General features: G+C 44.0%; 1 protein-coding gene across 1 annotated transcript in view; it reads left to right on the top strand.

The window, feature by feature from the left end:
• XPC (XPC complex subunit, DNA damage recognition and repair factor) overlaps positions 1–16608 on the top strand; it is a 296222-nt gene that overhangs the window by 52445 nt on the left and 227169 nt on the right. The window contains exon 4 of the mRNA XM_069643405.1: positions 13530–13650. Within this exon, the coding sequence (XP_069499506.1) occupies positions 13530–13650 (121 nt within the window). The remainder of the gene's footprint in view (positions 1–13529; positions 13651–16608) is intronic.

The raw sequence follows: 16608 nt of genomic DNA, 5'->3' as shown, positions 1-16608 counted from the left end.
CTTTTTCACCCACGATTTATCTTGGCCTACTTGTATTCAAATAACACCTTTATTTTTACTATACATAGTGTTTCATTGTTTCTTTGGATCATATGTATGCTACAGTCTCTTTGTACCAAGCTACAGCCCTCTCCTTGCTGCTCTGTCCATTCTATCAACATTCCAGGTAGTACAGCCTTATAATAAGTGTAGAGCTTATGTACCGTATCAGATATATGCTTTTATGAAGCCCTTATTGGAGGCGAGGACTGGTAGTGTGAAGGTAAACAATGGAAGTGTGGAGATAGGAGAGTAGTAGTAGTAGTAGTAGTGTGGGGAGAGTAGTAGTGCAGAAGAAGGAGAGTAGTTGTAGAGTGGAGAGTGGTAGAAAAGAAGGTAGTAAAACCGGTGGGGGGGATTAAGAGGGGGTTAAGTTTTATGCTTAATCCCCTCTCGTAGTGAGATCCCCTGCACTTTTTACTGGACCTTTTTTTTCTATCCTGAATGAGGGGAGCCTTTCTTTCCATTCTTATTTGCTCTGATTTTTTGGGAACCTTGTTCTTTCTGTTTTACTTTATTCTGTGGATTCTGCTTTCCTCCATATCTCTTTTACGCCATCTGTGTTGCACCTTTACAGCACACAGCACCCTATGTGCACTGTTGCTGGGAAACCTTGGGTTTCTCCTTTGAGATTCTTTACTTTTCCATAAGACCTACTGTTCTTAAGGAAAGAGGGATACTTAGTATCCTTTCTAAAGCTTTATTTTATGCGAGATTAGCACACACCATCTTATGTGGAGTGCTAAGTGGATACCAAGTCATCTAACTTTCAGCGTGTAAGAGTGTATTTACTGGGTTCAGTGTACTTACATATAGCTCACATATAAAAAAAAAAGCTATTATGACAGATTGAAGATGTATGATGCTTATATTGTTCTGTAAATTAAGTTGTGACGCTTTACTGTGAGACATTGTTTACTTTATTGGTAGTTGTTGTTGTTCTTTGCAAACTTAATAAAGTGTCTACAAAAATAAATAAGAATCGCGCACAGATCCGATGCAACTTGGAAAAAAAAAGAAGAAAAAAAATGAGCCTGGCTGTTCTGCTATTGTACCAGGATCTTTTGGTTAGTACAAACTTATAAGAGTTGGGGGCCTGTATGCCAAGGGGTAGTTTTATAGAGTCTTGCCTCCAAGTGGACTTTAGGAAAACTCCTCTAACAGTGTAATGGGTCAGAAGAAGGAGACAGACCAAGTGTTGCCATTCTTAATCTTCTTTTATTAGAATATGTAAAAAGGCCTCACTATCCCTAATCTAGGGATGTCTCTGCTTAACCAAACTAAGGTGCTCGTTGTCAGTGGTGAAGTCCAAAGTAAAGGGTCTGTCCTCCGTCCAAAGCTAAGCTGCTCTGTCCCTACCACTTATACAACATAACAAAAGACCAGGAAAATGACTCCCTGCTCCTGGATAGGCTTCTTCGCCTTAGTAGACAAATTTCAGATACATTTTAGTTATCTCTTGTATTAACTTCTTCTAGGGTACTTTTCCAGGTCTTTGGCACCCCTATTTGTTGTCTTTGTAGGCTTCTCCTCCTCAATATTACTGGCTTCAGATATTCCTGTACAATGTTTTTCTTAAGTGTCTCCTTCTCTGATATTACTAAGGAAACTGCATTCCTCTTTCTGTGGTTAGTATCCTCTTTGTTTCTTTAGTTCTTTAAGTGAATAAGGCATTTATCTTGTTCCTCCTCCTGCGTCCTAGGTTTTTTCTACTTTATTGTAGACCCAACAGTTAATCTTATTCTCCTGTTCAGTTCTAATGTTACTGAGACAAGTAGGCAATGTTTCATACTGTTATTCACTCTTCTTGGGTTTGTGCCGTTCACTGTGGCGAGTGGGCTGTGTCCTAGAGTGTTTTTCATTCTGCTTAGTTTCAGGCCACTCACTGGAACAAGTAGGATGAGTGTACTCTTCATCCCCCTCTTCCCTCCTGGTTCACCTGCTGTTCCCATTACATTATTTTCTATGGGTTGGTGTTGCCTTCTTTTCTATGGGTTGGTGTCACCAGGCCTGTTTCCAGGATGGGGACTTGTTTGTTTATTATTTATAATGCGCGAGCGTACCCGAGGGTATCAGGGCGCAGCCTTTACAAGGATTTGCGAAGCTTGGTTACAGAAGTCATAGGGTATACAAAGAGACAGTAAGGTACACCGATATTATATACATATTAACAATGAGGTACATGGATATTATATACATATAAACAAGTGGGCACACGTGGTTACATTGTGTGCGGGTAGCATGAAAAGGGGACAGCCTGGCACTGGAGTATCTTTGGCGGCCTACGTTTTCAGCCATGAAACTACCTTAGATCGGAAGTTCTGGTAGGGCAAGTCCACTCTGAGATTGGGTGGTAAGGAGTTCCACAGTTTGGCTGCTTTCACTGGGAAGCTGTTGCCCCCTATGGTGGCACGTTTAAAGTTAGGGACAGAGGCAGTCTTTGTAGGCAGTTCTGGTGGGTCTCAGGGAGGACTGTCTATGGAATCTATTGATCAGGTAAGTAGGGGCAGCGTTATTGAGGGATTTGTGAGTGAGCGATGCAGTTTTTAAGAGAATTTTGTCGTTGATGGAGAGCCAGTTGTTCTGTTGACTAAGTCCTGAGATGTGCTCTCTTCTGGAGATGCCCAAGGCCGCTCTGAGAGCATTATTCTGAAGAGTTTGTAGTTTGCTAGTGGTGGCCTTGGAGGATCCCAGATAGAGGGCGTTAAAATAGTCCAGGCGGGTCAGTATAAGGGCGCTAGCGAGGGTAAGGCAACTAGTGACAGACAGAAATGGTTTAGCTGTGCGGATTAATTTACACGTATAAGCAGTGGAGGAAGCCAGGGAGCTCACCTGTCTTCTGAAGGAGAAATTAGAGTCCAGGTAAAAGCCCAAAGTTTTCACCTCTTGTCCAACCTTGATGTTGTTACCATCAATCATGAACGAGTTATAGACCGGGCCAAGTTTCTTTAAACTGGACGTAGTGCCTAGGATAAGTTCTGTTTTATCATCATTCAGGCATAGTCCATGTATGGCCATCCATGCCTGGATGATGATGTACACCCTATTTAGCAAGGCCAAATCCTTTCCATAATCTCCAGAAAGCGGAAGGAGGATCTGGGTATCATCTGCATGGTTAGTGTAGGTGATACCAAGATGATCCAAATCATTGAAAAGGGGCTTGGTAAATATGTTGTACAATGTGGGGGAGACACAGGAGCCCTGTGGGACACCACAAGTGATGGGTATGGGGTCTGCTGCCGCAGTAGGTGAGAAGACCCTCATGGTTCTACCGTTGAGAAAAGAGGTAATCCAGGTGATGGCCTCAGCAGAGAAATGAGCTGATGTGTGGAGATGTGTGCATAGGACAGAGTGATCGACCAGGTCGAAAGCTGCAGACAGATCGAGGAGGAGGAGTAGGGCAACTTGGCCGTTGTCTGAGTGGATCGATCTGAGCTTTCAAGTCAATGAGAGCAGTTTCGGTCCCATGTTGAGGGCGGAACCCTGATTGTCTGGAACCTAGTAGATGGTGTTCTTCCAGGTACTTCTGAATTTAGTTAACAGACTGAACAGTGCACCTCTCCAGGGTCACTTGCTCACGCTCTACTTGCTCCTTCTCCCTCCTTCTCCCTCCTTCTCCCTCCTTCTCCCTCCTTCTCCCTCCTTCTCCCTCCTTCTCCCTCCTTCTCCCTCCTTCTCCCTCCTTCTCCCTCCTTCTCCCTCCTTCTTCCAGCTTCCTCTGTGCTTCTGGCCAACAGCACCTTGTGATCTCCTTTGGACGGCACATCTCCTGGTCTTTCGCAGGACTCCTCACTCGACTGGTTTGAACTCCTGGTTTCCACTTCTCAAAGACAATTGTCAATGTTTGTTATTGGCTGCTGGGTCCTCCCCAGCAGAGGATTATAGTTGGTTCTTTCTTTTTATTGATCACTCTTCATTGTTTGTTCATTCTTCTTCTTCGTCACAGTAGTGTTGGTTTGCAGCCATTGAGAAATTGATATTGCTTGATGTTCATTCTTCTTCACTGTAGTTTTACTAGGAATCGCACCAAAATGTCAAACATTTTCTTTTGTACCCCCCCCCTTACACCATATATATATATATATATATATATATATATATATATATATATATATATATATATATATATATATATATGTATATATATATATATATATATATATATATATATATGTGGGGGGTGTAGAATATAATAATAATATGGGGGGGACCTCCAGGGAGGTTTCCCCCCCGCATATATATGTGGATTAAAGGGTTTAAAAAAAAAAGTCAGCATTTTCGGCCGTCACAATAATCGCATAGATCCTCAGTTTAGGTCTTAGGTCTTGTGTTACAGTTACAAATAGTGGTTTGCTTTGATTGATGTCACTGGAGTTCTGATGTTACTGTTCTAGAAGAGAGGGCCCTAGGGAGTTCCTCTGTGGCACGGGAGTCCTTGCCCCCCGGAAGGGAGTATCTCCCTGTGAGGTGTAGCATGTCGCCACCCCTAAAGGGATTATTGTGTAGCGGGAATCGTCTCCCTAGCCTCATAACGAAAGACTCCCCTCTGGGGAGAAGTGATTGAATCCCACTTTCATCACAGCAGACGGACTTAATAGCACATAAATACACCACACCACCCTAATGGAACTAACCAACGATAGCGTACAGTGAGTTAGGAAGTCCTTGAGGGGAGAGAGTTAGTGAGCCCGCTTTTAGGGAGAACACCTTAAGTACAGTCAGGGGGGTACCGGGAGACACCACGGTTACTAAAGTAAAAAACTCCTTCATTTGCATAGTGAATCCAACATGAGTACATGGGTAACCAGGGGGGCGGGGGCACAGCTCCTGTCTTCCATCTCACCAACCTCCTTCTCTCACTCTAGATCATTGCAATGGGCTAAACTATAAATATTCCATGCTGCAATCTCTCCACTTGATGGCAAACAGTTCTGCTGACACACATCACTTTATCAATTATCACTTTATCAATTTACACGTATAACTAATTAACAGCATAACAAGGGGTTACAGGTAGGTAGTATTAACTGACGGTTTCGGACGCCTTGGCTTCAGAGGGAACCCCACAGGCGGGGAGTGAGAGAGGGGTGCCCTTTAAGCAGTTGCCTGACATTTCAATAAAACGGTTTAACTGAGAGTGGGACTCTGTGAATTATTCAGGTCATCTGTAACATCTGAATGTATTCCTAATTTCCTTGACTAAATCCAGATCACACCAATCCAATAAGAGACATGCAATAAGCTGCAGTCTCTTGCAAAACCAAGTCTAAATGCCGTGTTTTTGCGTTTAAAAAAGCCGCCAATTGATGAGTCTTTTTGTTACCTTGATAAATTGGGGAATGGGGGGAGTTACAGGCAATGAAGCAGCTTGACGAGGCATTTTATTTCCTTTTTTTTGGCACACTTTAGCACAAGAAATCTTTCCACCTTATCTGGATTCAGCAGGGCGTTGCACTGCCGCCACCACGAATAAGAGATCTGGCCCACATGGCTGATCACACGAACTGTAGTACAAGGTTGATCGTCTCATTTCAAATTATGCGGTTTTGCAGGCGTTTGGTTCGGTTGTGTTAATGCAGTAATATAAATGTTCATCCGCTCAAATAGTCCAGCCTAGGGTGTCCTCCAAAGTGACAACGTTTTATGTATTTATTTGAATGGTATATTTTCTGAAAAAGATATCTTTAATGTAATCCTCTTTTATAGGAAAGTGCCCATGAACTGAAACCACATCCTTTCGGCTCACAGGCCCTTCTTCAGATGGTTTGAAACATGAGGTCAAAGCAAACGTACAGCATTTTTGTTACATAACTGATCTTGAACTCTGAAGCTTCACAACGTTTTGGGGTTGCTAACGGAACCATAGCATCAAAGAATTGAACTGCCTGGTGAATAAAACTCCTAACTAATATACTGCATTTGGTAACCATTTCTTCTGCCAGGCCTCCGTTTCCTTACCTGACAAATGTTGGAATACTTGGCAATAATCCAATCGCCAATCTGAAGTTCTCCGTAAAAGCTAAAAGGCGTTCAAGGAGGAAAGGGCGCGCATGTGGTGCATTACCAAGCTGCTGACTTTGGCAACAAAATGTATGAATCCTAGTCTCTACTTCCCAAATTGACTTCAGTGGTTTGATGTTCTGCAAACCAATGTTTCCCTGCGCTTCAACTCCCCTTCCTGTCCTTTTCTTTTTAGAATGTAATACCACTGGACTTCAGTACACATTAATGAGCTGCTGCAACCTTTCCAGGTTGTAAACTTGCTAGGTTGAAACTTTCCTTTCTCATCTTTAGCTTTGTAGGAGCAGGGACAGACACGCACAGTGATCTCAGTCATTAAAATTGGTGCTAGATGGCGGCCTGTAATCAATTTGTGATTTAACTAATGTGATGTTATTCTGCGTGTGCCTTGCTTGTGATCGTTTGAGCCCTGTAATACAAAGGTTGGCAACTAGAATATCCGCTGTTCGGTAGAATTTTCATTTCTGTGCCAATTCCCTTTAACCTTAGAGACCCCCAGCTCTTTTGCTGGACTAAGGGCTTTTGAATTTTAACTCTGGAGTGAGTGGGACTTTTTTCTCGCACTCTCATGTGTTTTTTCTGACTAGGATTTTTGCATTTCTTACTCTTTCATGGAGGCTGGTAAACTTCACAAGCATTTGCTTTTTGCATTGTGACACACAGCACCTTTTGTGCAGTGCCACTGAGAAGTCTCTCAGACTTTTCTAAATGTTTAACTACATTTACTTGGGTGAACTACTGTTCCCAAGAATAGTAAGATGACTCCTGTCTTATTTAACTTTTCTTGTGTGGGTCCAGCAGACACCACCCTATGTGGAGTGCTGGGGCTTACATAGTAACTCCTTCATCCCACTCCTCATAACTCACTTGAATGGCTGGTGGCAGTGCTTTCCTTTTTTACTAGCTTGTGCCATGTATCTGCAGGCTAAATCCTCAGCTGCAGTACAGCACCCACGGGTGACAATTTTCCAAAAATGTCCCCGTTCTTTTTTCGCCATTTCCTGTCAGTTCGTTTCTTCTGGGCTTTTACTCTGTTGTTTGAGTCAGGATTGAGTCCTTTGTGCATTTTGCCTTTGGCAGGCTTCAGCCCTGAAACCCGCCCGGGAAGGGCAGGAAGTGAGGGAGAGTCCTGAAACATCCATGTCCTTTGTCTCTAGGTATGCCTGAGTGAAACCAGTTCTGATTGGCCAGCTGGCTGTCCAGGAGAACAGCGACCCTGCTGGGTGATTGACGGCCTAGGGCTGTGAATGAATGAATGGAAACTTGCTTAAAAGGTGAGGTTTTTGGGACTAGAGGCAGTCAACCACTGGAGGACCACATCTGATCAAGAAGACGTGAAGAGACGCCAGCAGCACCCTCCTGGACCACGAAGTATCCAGTGAAGCCCAGCAGCTGTGCTAACCCTCTGTTTGTTTAGACTGGAAAGGCCCGCAAGGGACGTCCACCTCCCTTGGGCTGGTGGGATCAAAAAGCCTAAAGACGAGCTTCATCCTGGTGCAACCCCCGACTTGCTGTGACTTTCAAAAGCTGCAGAATAGCAATGCCCGGAGACCACTGACCATCATCGAGTGCATTGTCTTTGGAAGTGCAAATCTGGCAAACATTTTGTAGGCATAAAGAGGACCCTACAGAAGTAAGACATCTTCATCCAGAGTCCCCTCACAAGAGTCTAGGACTAAGGGATCAAGTAATTTCTAACCAGAGCTGTTTGTTCTTCTTTGGCGCTGAGAAAAAGGCACCAAAGCCGCTGAGTCAAGGAGAATCCATTGCTGCAGAGTGCCTCTCGTGCTGCTGCAGGAGCCCGCCAGACGTCCTCCCTTTTGTCACCATGACCAAGGACCAGGAACAAGGGTCTGCTGCACTGCAACAGGAAGGCATCCAGCTGGAACACATTCTTCAGTTTGCAGTTACTGTAGGGCTTGGGGTACATCAACCTTTTGCCAATAGTTGTAGTTTCTTGCTTGGGGAGAACTATTTTACCCTCTTTTGAGTTGACCTCTACTCACTTGCACTGGCCTTTCAGCTTGTGCTTCTTCAAGGTGGCTCTGATTTTTCTATTTGAACTACTGACTTTGCTAAAACATTTTCTAAGAAGAGAGCATCAGAACTAGCCCGTTGACTTTGGATGTCCTGGCTCCCTAAAGGCCCCCTTCTGAACCTATTGGCTTTGGCAGTGATTGTTCCCTAACAGGTTTTAATTGTTGAATACTATTATTGCTGGGACAAAAGACTGCCTACATCCCTCTGGATGAAACTGTGTTTCGAAGTACAAAGTATGTTCTGATCAAACTATATAACCTTTCCCTCCTTATAACTCAATATTGCATTGGTGATCACAAATGAGTGTTATTCCCGACCTCAAATGATGTCACTCAATGTGCTGAAAATAGTATACCATATGAAAGTGTCAGGCATGATTGTATGCAGTACCCTGTGGGAGACTGCACCAGCCCTGTCCTCTTGGCAATAGTTAACCCAACCTTTCGTATAAGTCTACTACACAAGTTAGTAGAGGGGTCAATGTGAGCTATAGGGTCGCAACATAGTTTCACAGTGACAAGTATCCGAATAACACTTACACTCAAGGTTTCTTGATTAAACAATATTTATTAATTTAACAGTCAGTTTGAATAAGTCTTCTTTAGAAGGGAAGAAATATGTAACACTTACAAATACCAAAATACGCACTCTCAGTTTCACTAAATTAGTCAATACCCTTTTGGGATGGCACACATACACTTCCTACACCCGGAGGTGACTTAATTAACTAGGACACTGTGGACATTGATATATCACTGGTACATTTAGACCAATACTGAATTTGGTGTCAAATAGGAAAGGAGTAGGGAAGGAATCCATGGTTAACAAGTTTCTCAAACAGGTAAGCACTTTTGAACCCCCCCCCCACCCCTCCAAAGCAATGCAGATTAACCCTCACCCAGCTATAAAAGTAAGGTATGTATGACTTTTTGGAGGGATAGTTAAAACACAAAGTCAAAGGTGTACAATCTTCAGGGAGCCAGGACAGCCAATGTCAATTGAGCAAAGTCTAGGGGAGCTGAGGCACTTTTTGAAGGTACGTAAAAAGTCTTGCACAATGTTCTTGGACACCTTGTGGGCTTTCCTTACTTTTGGGGTCCAGCACTCTGTTGAGGTGGCTCAGGCTTGGTCAGCCCTGCTTCGAGGAAATCCGGAGGATGTTCCTGGAGCTCGGGTCCGGCTTAAAAATGATGCACTCAATTTTGGTGTTCCTGTCCCCTGGCACTTGGTTCCTGCCGCAGCAATGGGCGTACAGCCAACAGAGAGCGGATTTCCAGACAAGTTCGTCTTGGGGTTGATTGGTCACACCAACCCAAGGGGAGAAGTCGTCCTTTGCAGGGCTTCTCAAGTCATGGCTAATTCAGAGCTTCAGCACTACAGCTGGGCTTCACCGGGCTAACCAACGGTCCAGGAGTTGCAGCAAGCTTCTCTTCCATGTTCTTTCGGATTCCTGTAACCAAGGAGACCAAGTACGGGGAGTTTTGGGCACCTCCCTCGCTTCTTGCCCTGCCAGAGATGCTGGAGCCAGAGGTGGGCTTCACCAGTGAATCCCGCCAAAGACAAAACGAAAGGGAGCAAACCTGGTTTGGCACGCAGAGTGCTTTTCAAGAATGACCTTTATGAGAAATGGCAAAAAAAGGAGGCCGGGCCATTTTGACAAAATGGGCACCCATGGGTGCTATGCTACAGCTGCGAACAGAGCCCGTTGTAAAAACATACAATGGTTGGAAAAAGTAAACCACTGCCACCAGCCATTAATTGTAGAAAGGGTAACCTAAAAATGTCACTTGAGAAAGTAGACAAATGGGATACTAAGTAACCCTCCAGCACTCTATGGAAGATAGGGTATACTGGGTCTACAAAGTTACAAAAGGTAAGTAAAGTCAATTTCACTTTACTGCTCTTGGAAACAGTAGTTTAACCAAGATAAGGTATTCAAACCTTGGGAAATTTGAAAGACTTCCCTGTGCCACTGCACTGAAGGTGCTGTGTGTCACAATGTAAAAAGATGCCTATGGAGTTTGTCAGACTCCAAAACCAAAAGAGAAACCGTGATTAAATCAAAGAAAAATGCATGAGAGAGTGGGAAAAAGGTCTCACTCTCTCGAGGATAAAAAAGTAAAGTCCTAAAGTCCAGCTAAAGAGCTGGGAGTCTCTAAGGTATAAGGGGAATTGGCACGTTTCTGAGAATTCTCCCTAATAAAAAGTTACTCGCCTGCCTTATTGCTTCTGTTTATAAATTGAATCCTAACTTTGGAATTAATGTTACTATTAGTTGCTGCTTTTTAAATAATGCTTTAAATTCCTTAGTGTGTCTATATAAATAAATATTTATAATCTAACTTCAAGTGTGTAAGTCTTTGGATACCTGTATTTACTGATTTTATTGTGCAGCTCTACAGCTCACATTACCCCTCTTAAGATAAGCCTGGCTGCTCAGTCACACTACCATCTTGTGTAGTACAGGCCTATATTAAAAGATGGGTTACCAAGAGATTTCTTGTGTAGTCCCACACCCATTGGACTGCATCAATTGTTACCCAACATCCGCCACAAACCTGGTTCCTGGGGTGGGCATGTTTTGCACACCTCTCATTCACATTCAACCACCTACCCCGTATCTCGTTTCATCGAAGTGTAGTGGCACTCCCCTCTGCTAGAATCTAATGATAGCCTATGGGGTAGTGGAAGGCCTCTCCACCATTGCACAAAGGGCAAACCGCCAAATGACTTGGACTGGCTGCAGTTGGAAACGTGTACTGAAATGCCCAACTCGATGATGGCAAATATTGAAAGCATTTGATGCCAAAGCTGAATGACTATTAATTTCCTTTAATGATTATGGGAACGGAAGAAGTGGTATTCTCATGTTGTGTTGGTGTACTAGTGTTGGGCAAGATTGTATGCCGTACCCTTTGGTTGCACTACAACAACACTGTCCTCAACTCAACCTTTGGTGTAAGTCTGTACGGCACAGGTTGGTAGCGTGTTGAGCAGCCTGGCTTATCTCAAGAGGGATCGATGTGAGCTGTAGGGGAGTTGCACAGAGATCGACAGTGACAAGTATTCAAATAAACACAAGTATTCAAATAAACACTTGCACACAAGGTTTCTTGAATAAACCATTATTAATTTATTTATTAGTCAGTTAGAATAAGCCTTCTTCAGAAGGGAGCAATTTAACAGTAACACTCAAATATATTTAAAAACACAAGCTTTAGAGTTTGTCAAGGGGAAAGATTAATATGACATAACAAGAGATCTCACAAATATTCTCAAAGCAGGTAAGTACTTTCGTAAACCCCCCAATGCAAAGTTAGTTAACCCTTTCCTGGCAGGAAGACCAACCGCATTCAGAGAGGGAAGAGGAGTCATTCAGGGAGCCAGGGTAAGCCAAAGTCAATTGAGCAAAAGTCTAGGTGAAACTAAAGCACTTCTCAGAGGTAAGTCAAAGTCTTGCACAATGTTTTAAAAGTCTTTGTAGAAAGAAGAATTCAAAGCAGGGCCACAAGCTGTTTAGGCTTGTGAGGTAAAGAAGCTATGAGCAACTCTACAGAGCAACCACAACAAGTCTCACCAACAGAGAACAAGTGTAGTTGGACAACAAGAGGCAAGTTCTCTCGGACTTTACAGTACCTTTTTGGATTGAAGAAAAGTGCAGGAGATGACTTCTGTTTCTGTGCAGCTCAGCAGAGCTCACTGTTCTGGGCCTCAGTCGTGGGGACTAGAGGGAGGACTTCTGGCGACTCCTGCACTGCAATGGGACGGACACCCCTCGCAACAAGCAATCGTCAAACAAGTGGCACTTCGGTGTTTCAGCTCCTCGCGGCTACCGCAAACGGCAATACTGCGGTTTCTGGCTGTCGAGATGGACTTTCCTTGCTTCTGGGGTCCAGCACTCTGTTGAGGTGGCTCAGGCTCGGTCAGTCCTGCTTCCTGGGAGTCCGGAGGATCTTCCTGGAGCTCTTGGCCAACTTAAAAGCAACGCACACAAACTGGTGTTCCTGTCCCTGGTGTTTCGGTTACCAGCAGCAACTCTGTGGAAATGCAACCAGCTCGGAGAGAATGTCCAGATAGCTTACTTTGGATTCGATTGGTCCCACCAACTCAAGGGGAGAAGTCTTCCTTGCATGGGCTTCTCTGTCGATAAGAATTTGTAGTTTCAGCACAGCAGCAGGGCTTCACTGGGCAAACCAACCGTCCAGGAGTTGCAGCAGGCATCCTTTTAAAGTTCTTCCTCCGTTCCTTCGTCCAGTGGTCGACTCTGCCTTTCAAGCCAAAAGCCTTGCCTTTTATTCAGTTCTCTCCCATTCATTCCATCCTAGCTGGCAGTCACCCATCAGGGTGGCTATCCTTGCCCCATAGTCAGCCTGCCAATCACTACAGAGTGCATTTGGGTCTCCTAGGAGACTAATCACAGGGAGTTTCGGGCACCACCCTCACTTCCTGCCCACCCCAGACACCCTGGAGCCAGAGGCGGGCTTCACTCGTGATTTTCAGCCAAAGGCAAAGCGAACAAAGGGACCAAACCTGGTTTGGCGCGCAGAGTAAATCTCAAGAAGGACCTTTCCACAAAAGAAATGCCGAAAAAAGACCAGGGCCATTTTGACAAAAATGTAACCCTTGGGTGCTTTACTGCAGCTGCAAACGCAGCCCGCGGTAATTGTACACCACGGTAGTTAAAAGTAAACCACTGCCACCAGCCATTAATCGCAGAAAGGGAAACCTAAAATGTTACATGAGAAGCTAGACAAAGGGGATACTAAGTAACCCCTCCAGCACCCTATTGTAAGATAGTGTGTGCTGGGTCTAGAAAGTTACAAATGTAAGTAAAGTCCATTTCACTTTACTAGTTTGACAGTAGTTTATCCCAGAGAAGGTATTCTTTGGGAAATCTAAAAGACTTCCCTATGCCACAGCACACAATGTAAAAGATGATGCCTATGGAGTTTGTCACACTCCACAACCAAAAGAAACAGTGTTCAAAATCACATTAAAATACATGAGAGAGTGGGGGAAAAGGGTCTCGCTCTCTCCTGGTAAAAAAAAAAAATCAAGTCCTCAAAATCTAGCAAGGTGGAGGGAATTAGCACATTTCTGAGAATTCTCGCCAACAACTAGCCATTGTGTACTTTGAGGCAGTCTTCTCAGAAAAATCATTCTGTAGTTCCCTATAGACCATGTAGTCACTGCTTAGCATTCCCCATTACTCTGGAAAGTCACAGCCCCTTTATCATGCTCTGAACTTATACCGTGATGATTGACTTATTATTTTCTCTCTCAAGCCTGTTCACCCTAAGCGTGCCCTGTTTTCCTCTATTTTTGAGCCTCATAAACACTAGTCTGGGGTTGCTTGTGTACGCATCATTCCAAATGTGTGTCTTGAATGGGCTCTAATTCCATATTAATATTGAAATTCTCATTCACAGAAATCAATGAGCCTGTGCTGGATATGTTGGGAATGCCTGCACTTCCAGGAACGCTGGAATCCACGAAACCAGTGGAGATCGAGATAGAGACCCCCGAACTCACAAAGAGGCGTGAAAGAAGGTACGCTTGTTCCAACATTATTATTCAGCCATTACTACGCCTCATTTTATTTAAGCCCAATGATGGTTTTGGAAAAAAGTTTGTCCCCCAAAAGGCAAAACACATAATGGCACTATAGATGTACATCAACATCTTGGGTCAGTGAGGAGACTAACTTAAATAAATGCGCACTGCTTGTTTTCCAGGATTTGTACGCTTATTTTAAGGATCTATTTCCCCAGCTTCTGCTGATCTCCTGCCAAGACATTCATGGTAGATCGAAATGAAACCTTGTGCTCTTTTGGGATGTTACAGAAGGTGCTATTGCAGAAATCCAGGGGTTTCATTTTAGTGGCTTTCTAACCAGAGGCGTAGCCAGGATTGTCTACCTAGTGGGGCCTGAAGCTAATGTAGTTGGGCCTACCGCAGTGACATTTTCACATTTATAAAGTGCTCTAAACTCGAGGGCATCAAGGATACATACATGTTACTTGCAGTCATTTAGATTATGGCAGCTATGCAGTCGAGGGTGGACAGCGGAGTACATACTTTACACAAACAGCCAAGTTTTGAGAGCTCTCTGGAATACCCAATAGGAAGGCGCTGAACGAAGGACAGGTGGCAGTGCGTTCAATGTTTTGCTTCAATGGTGGTGAAGCTGGAGCCTCCCGCTTTCGAACGTTTGAATTTGGGCACGGTGAGGCGGTGTGTAGGCTGCTCTGGTGGGCCTGGTAGAGGGGACTTTTGCAATTCTCTGTGATGGGTTTGAAAGGCATCTGTGAGCGATGGATAGAGTTTTGAACATGATCCGTTCTTTTTACAGGAAGCCAGTGCACATTGTTTCTGGTCGCAGAGATGCGTTACTGAGTGGACATTTACAGATTCTGGGTGGGCCTTTCCCGCTTAGGCCCTGCCCTTTCTACGCCTCTGTTTCTGACCCTTCTTTCTATCAGATATGTTAGAATATACTCACAGAGCTTGAGGATTTGATGGGCAGGAGCTAAACGCAGCTCCTGGGTTACAGCATTATCCATTGACCAGGAGCTACCACTGAGGAACCAGAAGCTAGCAGATAGCGTTCCGCAAATCAAAGATGCTAACATTTCATTTCACTTTGTCTATTATTTAGGACCCCCTTATGCTTTAAATGACATATAGATGTGACCTTATGCCTATATATAGATTGTCACAAACAGAGTTAAATCCACATAGGTGTGTTTGTTTGGCATCAGTTGGCCTGTGGAGCCAGACATAGCTCCTGGTAGCTGTTGATGTCAAGCTAACATGGCTCTGCTAGGCCACAAGCAGGAGCTAAATAGCTCCCAGCTCCCCTCAATTTCGAACCCTGTTCAGCATACTATTTGTCTTATTACGTGACTAGGCTCATTTGGGCGTTTTTGTTTTTTTCAAGAACAACCTAAAACACTCAATCTTTTAATATTTAAGGGAAATTAACATTTGACTCCCTTAGGCTGGCTTTGCCATCGCAGTTCTCCCATTGTGCCACACAAAGTAGATTAGTAGGTATGAGTTGAACAATGCTATACATAAACCACATGAAAAGTATTTTTTACAAGCCCCAGTAGAAGCAAAGCATTTACTACTGAGACTACCAGTAAAAGTGGCATAGGTTCTGCTATTTAGTTGCATTGGTGTGGAGGGTGAACCTCACCATCATGGTTCCCTCGGTTTAGCGTGACTTCAATAGCTAATAACCTTATCAACAGGTTTTCACGCAAAAGCAAGGCAGGTATTAAAAGTCATTCAGGGAAAGGCTATTTACTTTTAATTGCAACTCCTCCACAAATCATAACATCGAGGAGGCGATTCTAAACTCACTGGATGGTCATTTTAAGACATTGTGACATCCTCAGGATTCAGGCCTAGACAGTCAGAAATTAGATATGCAGAGCTAAGTTTTTGTGTCTTGCTGCAGAGCAAGTACTATCATTGAACTAGTGTAGTAGTGCTACGCACCATCATCTCAAGCACTTGATGCGGTGCAGGGGTCCCGACTATGCTAGTGGCGTAGATCCTCACTGACTATCCCTTTTTAAAATCATGCCGTAGTTCATGGACCACAGCTGTACTGTTGTAGTATTCCTAATTCTGTTGCAGTGCAGGGATCACCACTGGATTGGTGCCCCACAGACAACCATGTCAAACACTTGCGTTAGTGCAGGGATAACCATTGTCCTAGTCTAGTGAACTCCTATGGAGCAATATGTTCCTCTCACTGTACTAGTGGATGCCTTACCAGGAGTAAATCAAAAGATGGGAATATAATAAGTTGTTGCTTGCTAACCCAGTTTTTATTAGATGCATGCAAACATAAATTGGATTATCTATTGTGGTGAATGCAAGCTCAGTGCTTCGTTTTTAGGGATGCTATGATGTCACCTTGTGGGGTAGAATCATAATGTACTTAGCTCAAGTAACCAGGATGTGGTGAAAGGAGTCCGAGAGGCTTGTGGGTGAAGGGCAAATGAGATCCTGAAACCAGTCCTTTCAAATGAGGACCAGTTTCAGATGGATCATTTGGCAATTTGCAAAGCTTTCCATGTCTAATCAGGGGAATTTTATGGGGAAGAGCTATGCATGACCGCAGATCACATTTAAAGCTTCTTGTCGAGAGCTTCTCTTCCATCTCTGGTGTTCAGTTTTGGTTGGTGGATGGTGATGTTTCTTTGGGGGGCAGGAGGGGGGGGGGGAGTGTAGAGTAGCCCCTCAATGCTCTCACACCAGAAGAAGCATAACCCACTAGGGAAAAAGGCCCAGCACAAGAAAAAGGTTTATTCTCACAAAAACTATGTAAACACCAGCAAAGAACTGTGCTGCCACAAAACGCTCTGACAGAAACAGCATAAGGAATGGGTTTTAAAGATAGTGTCACAAGTGATGTACATCACACAGGTTACAAATCCAGGTAGCTGGTTGGTGCGACCCTATGCACATATAGCCTGCTCCATACAGGATGCC

This window comes from Ambystoma mexicanum, chromosome 2p, assembly GCF_040938575.1.
Source record: "Ambystoma mexicanum isolate Mex_15411 chromosome 2p, UKY_AmexF1_1, whole genome shotgun sequence".
Taxonomy (NCBI): Eukaryota; Metazoa; Chordata; class Amphibia; order Caudata; family Ambystomatidae; genus Ambystoma; species Ambystoma mexicanum.
This window is presented reverse-complemented; position numbering and strand designations above follow the sequence as displayed.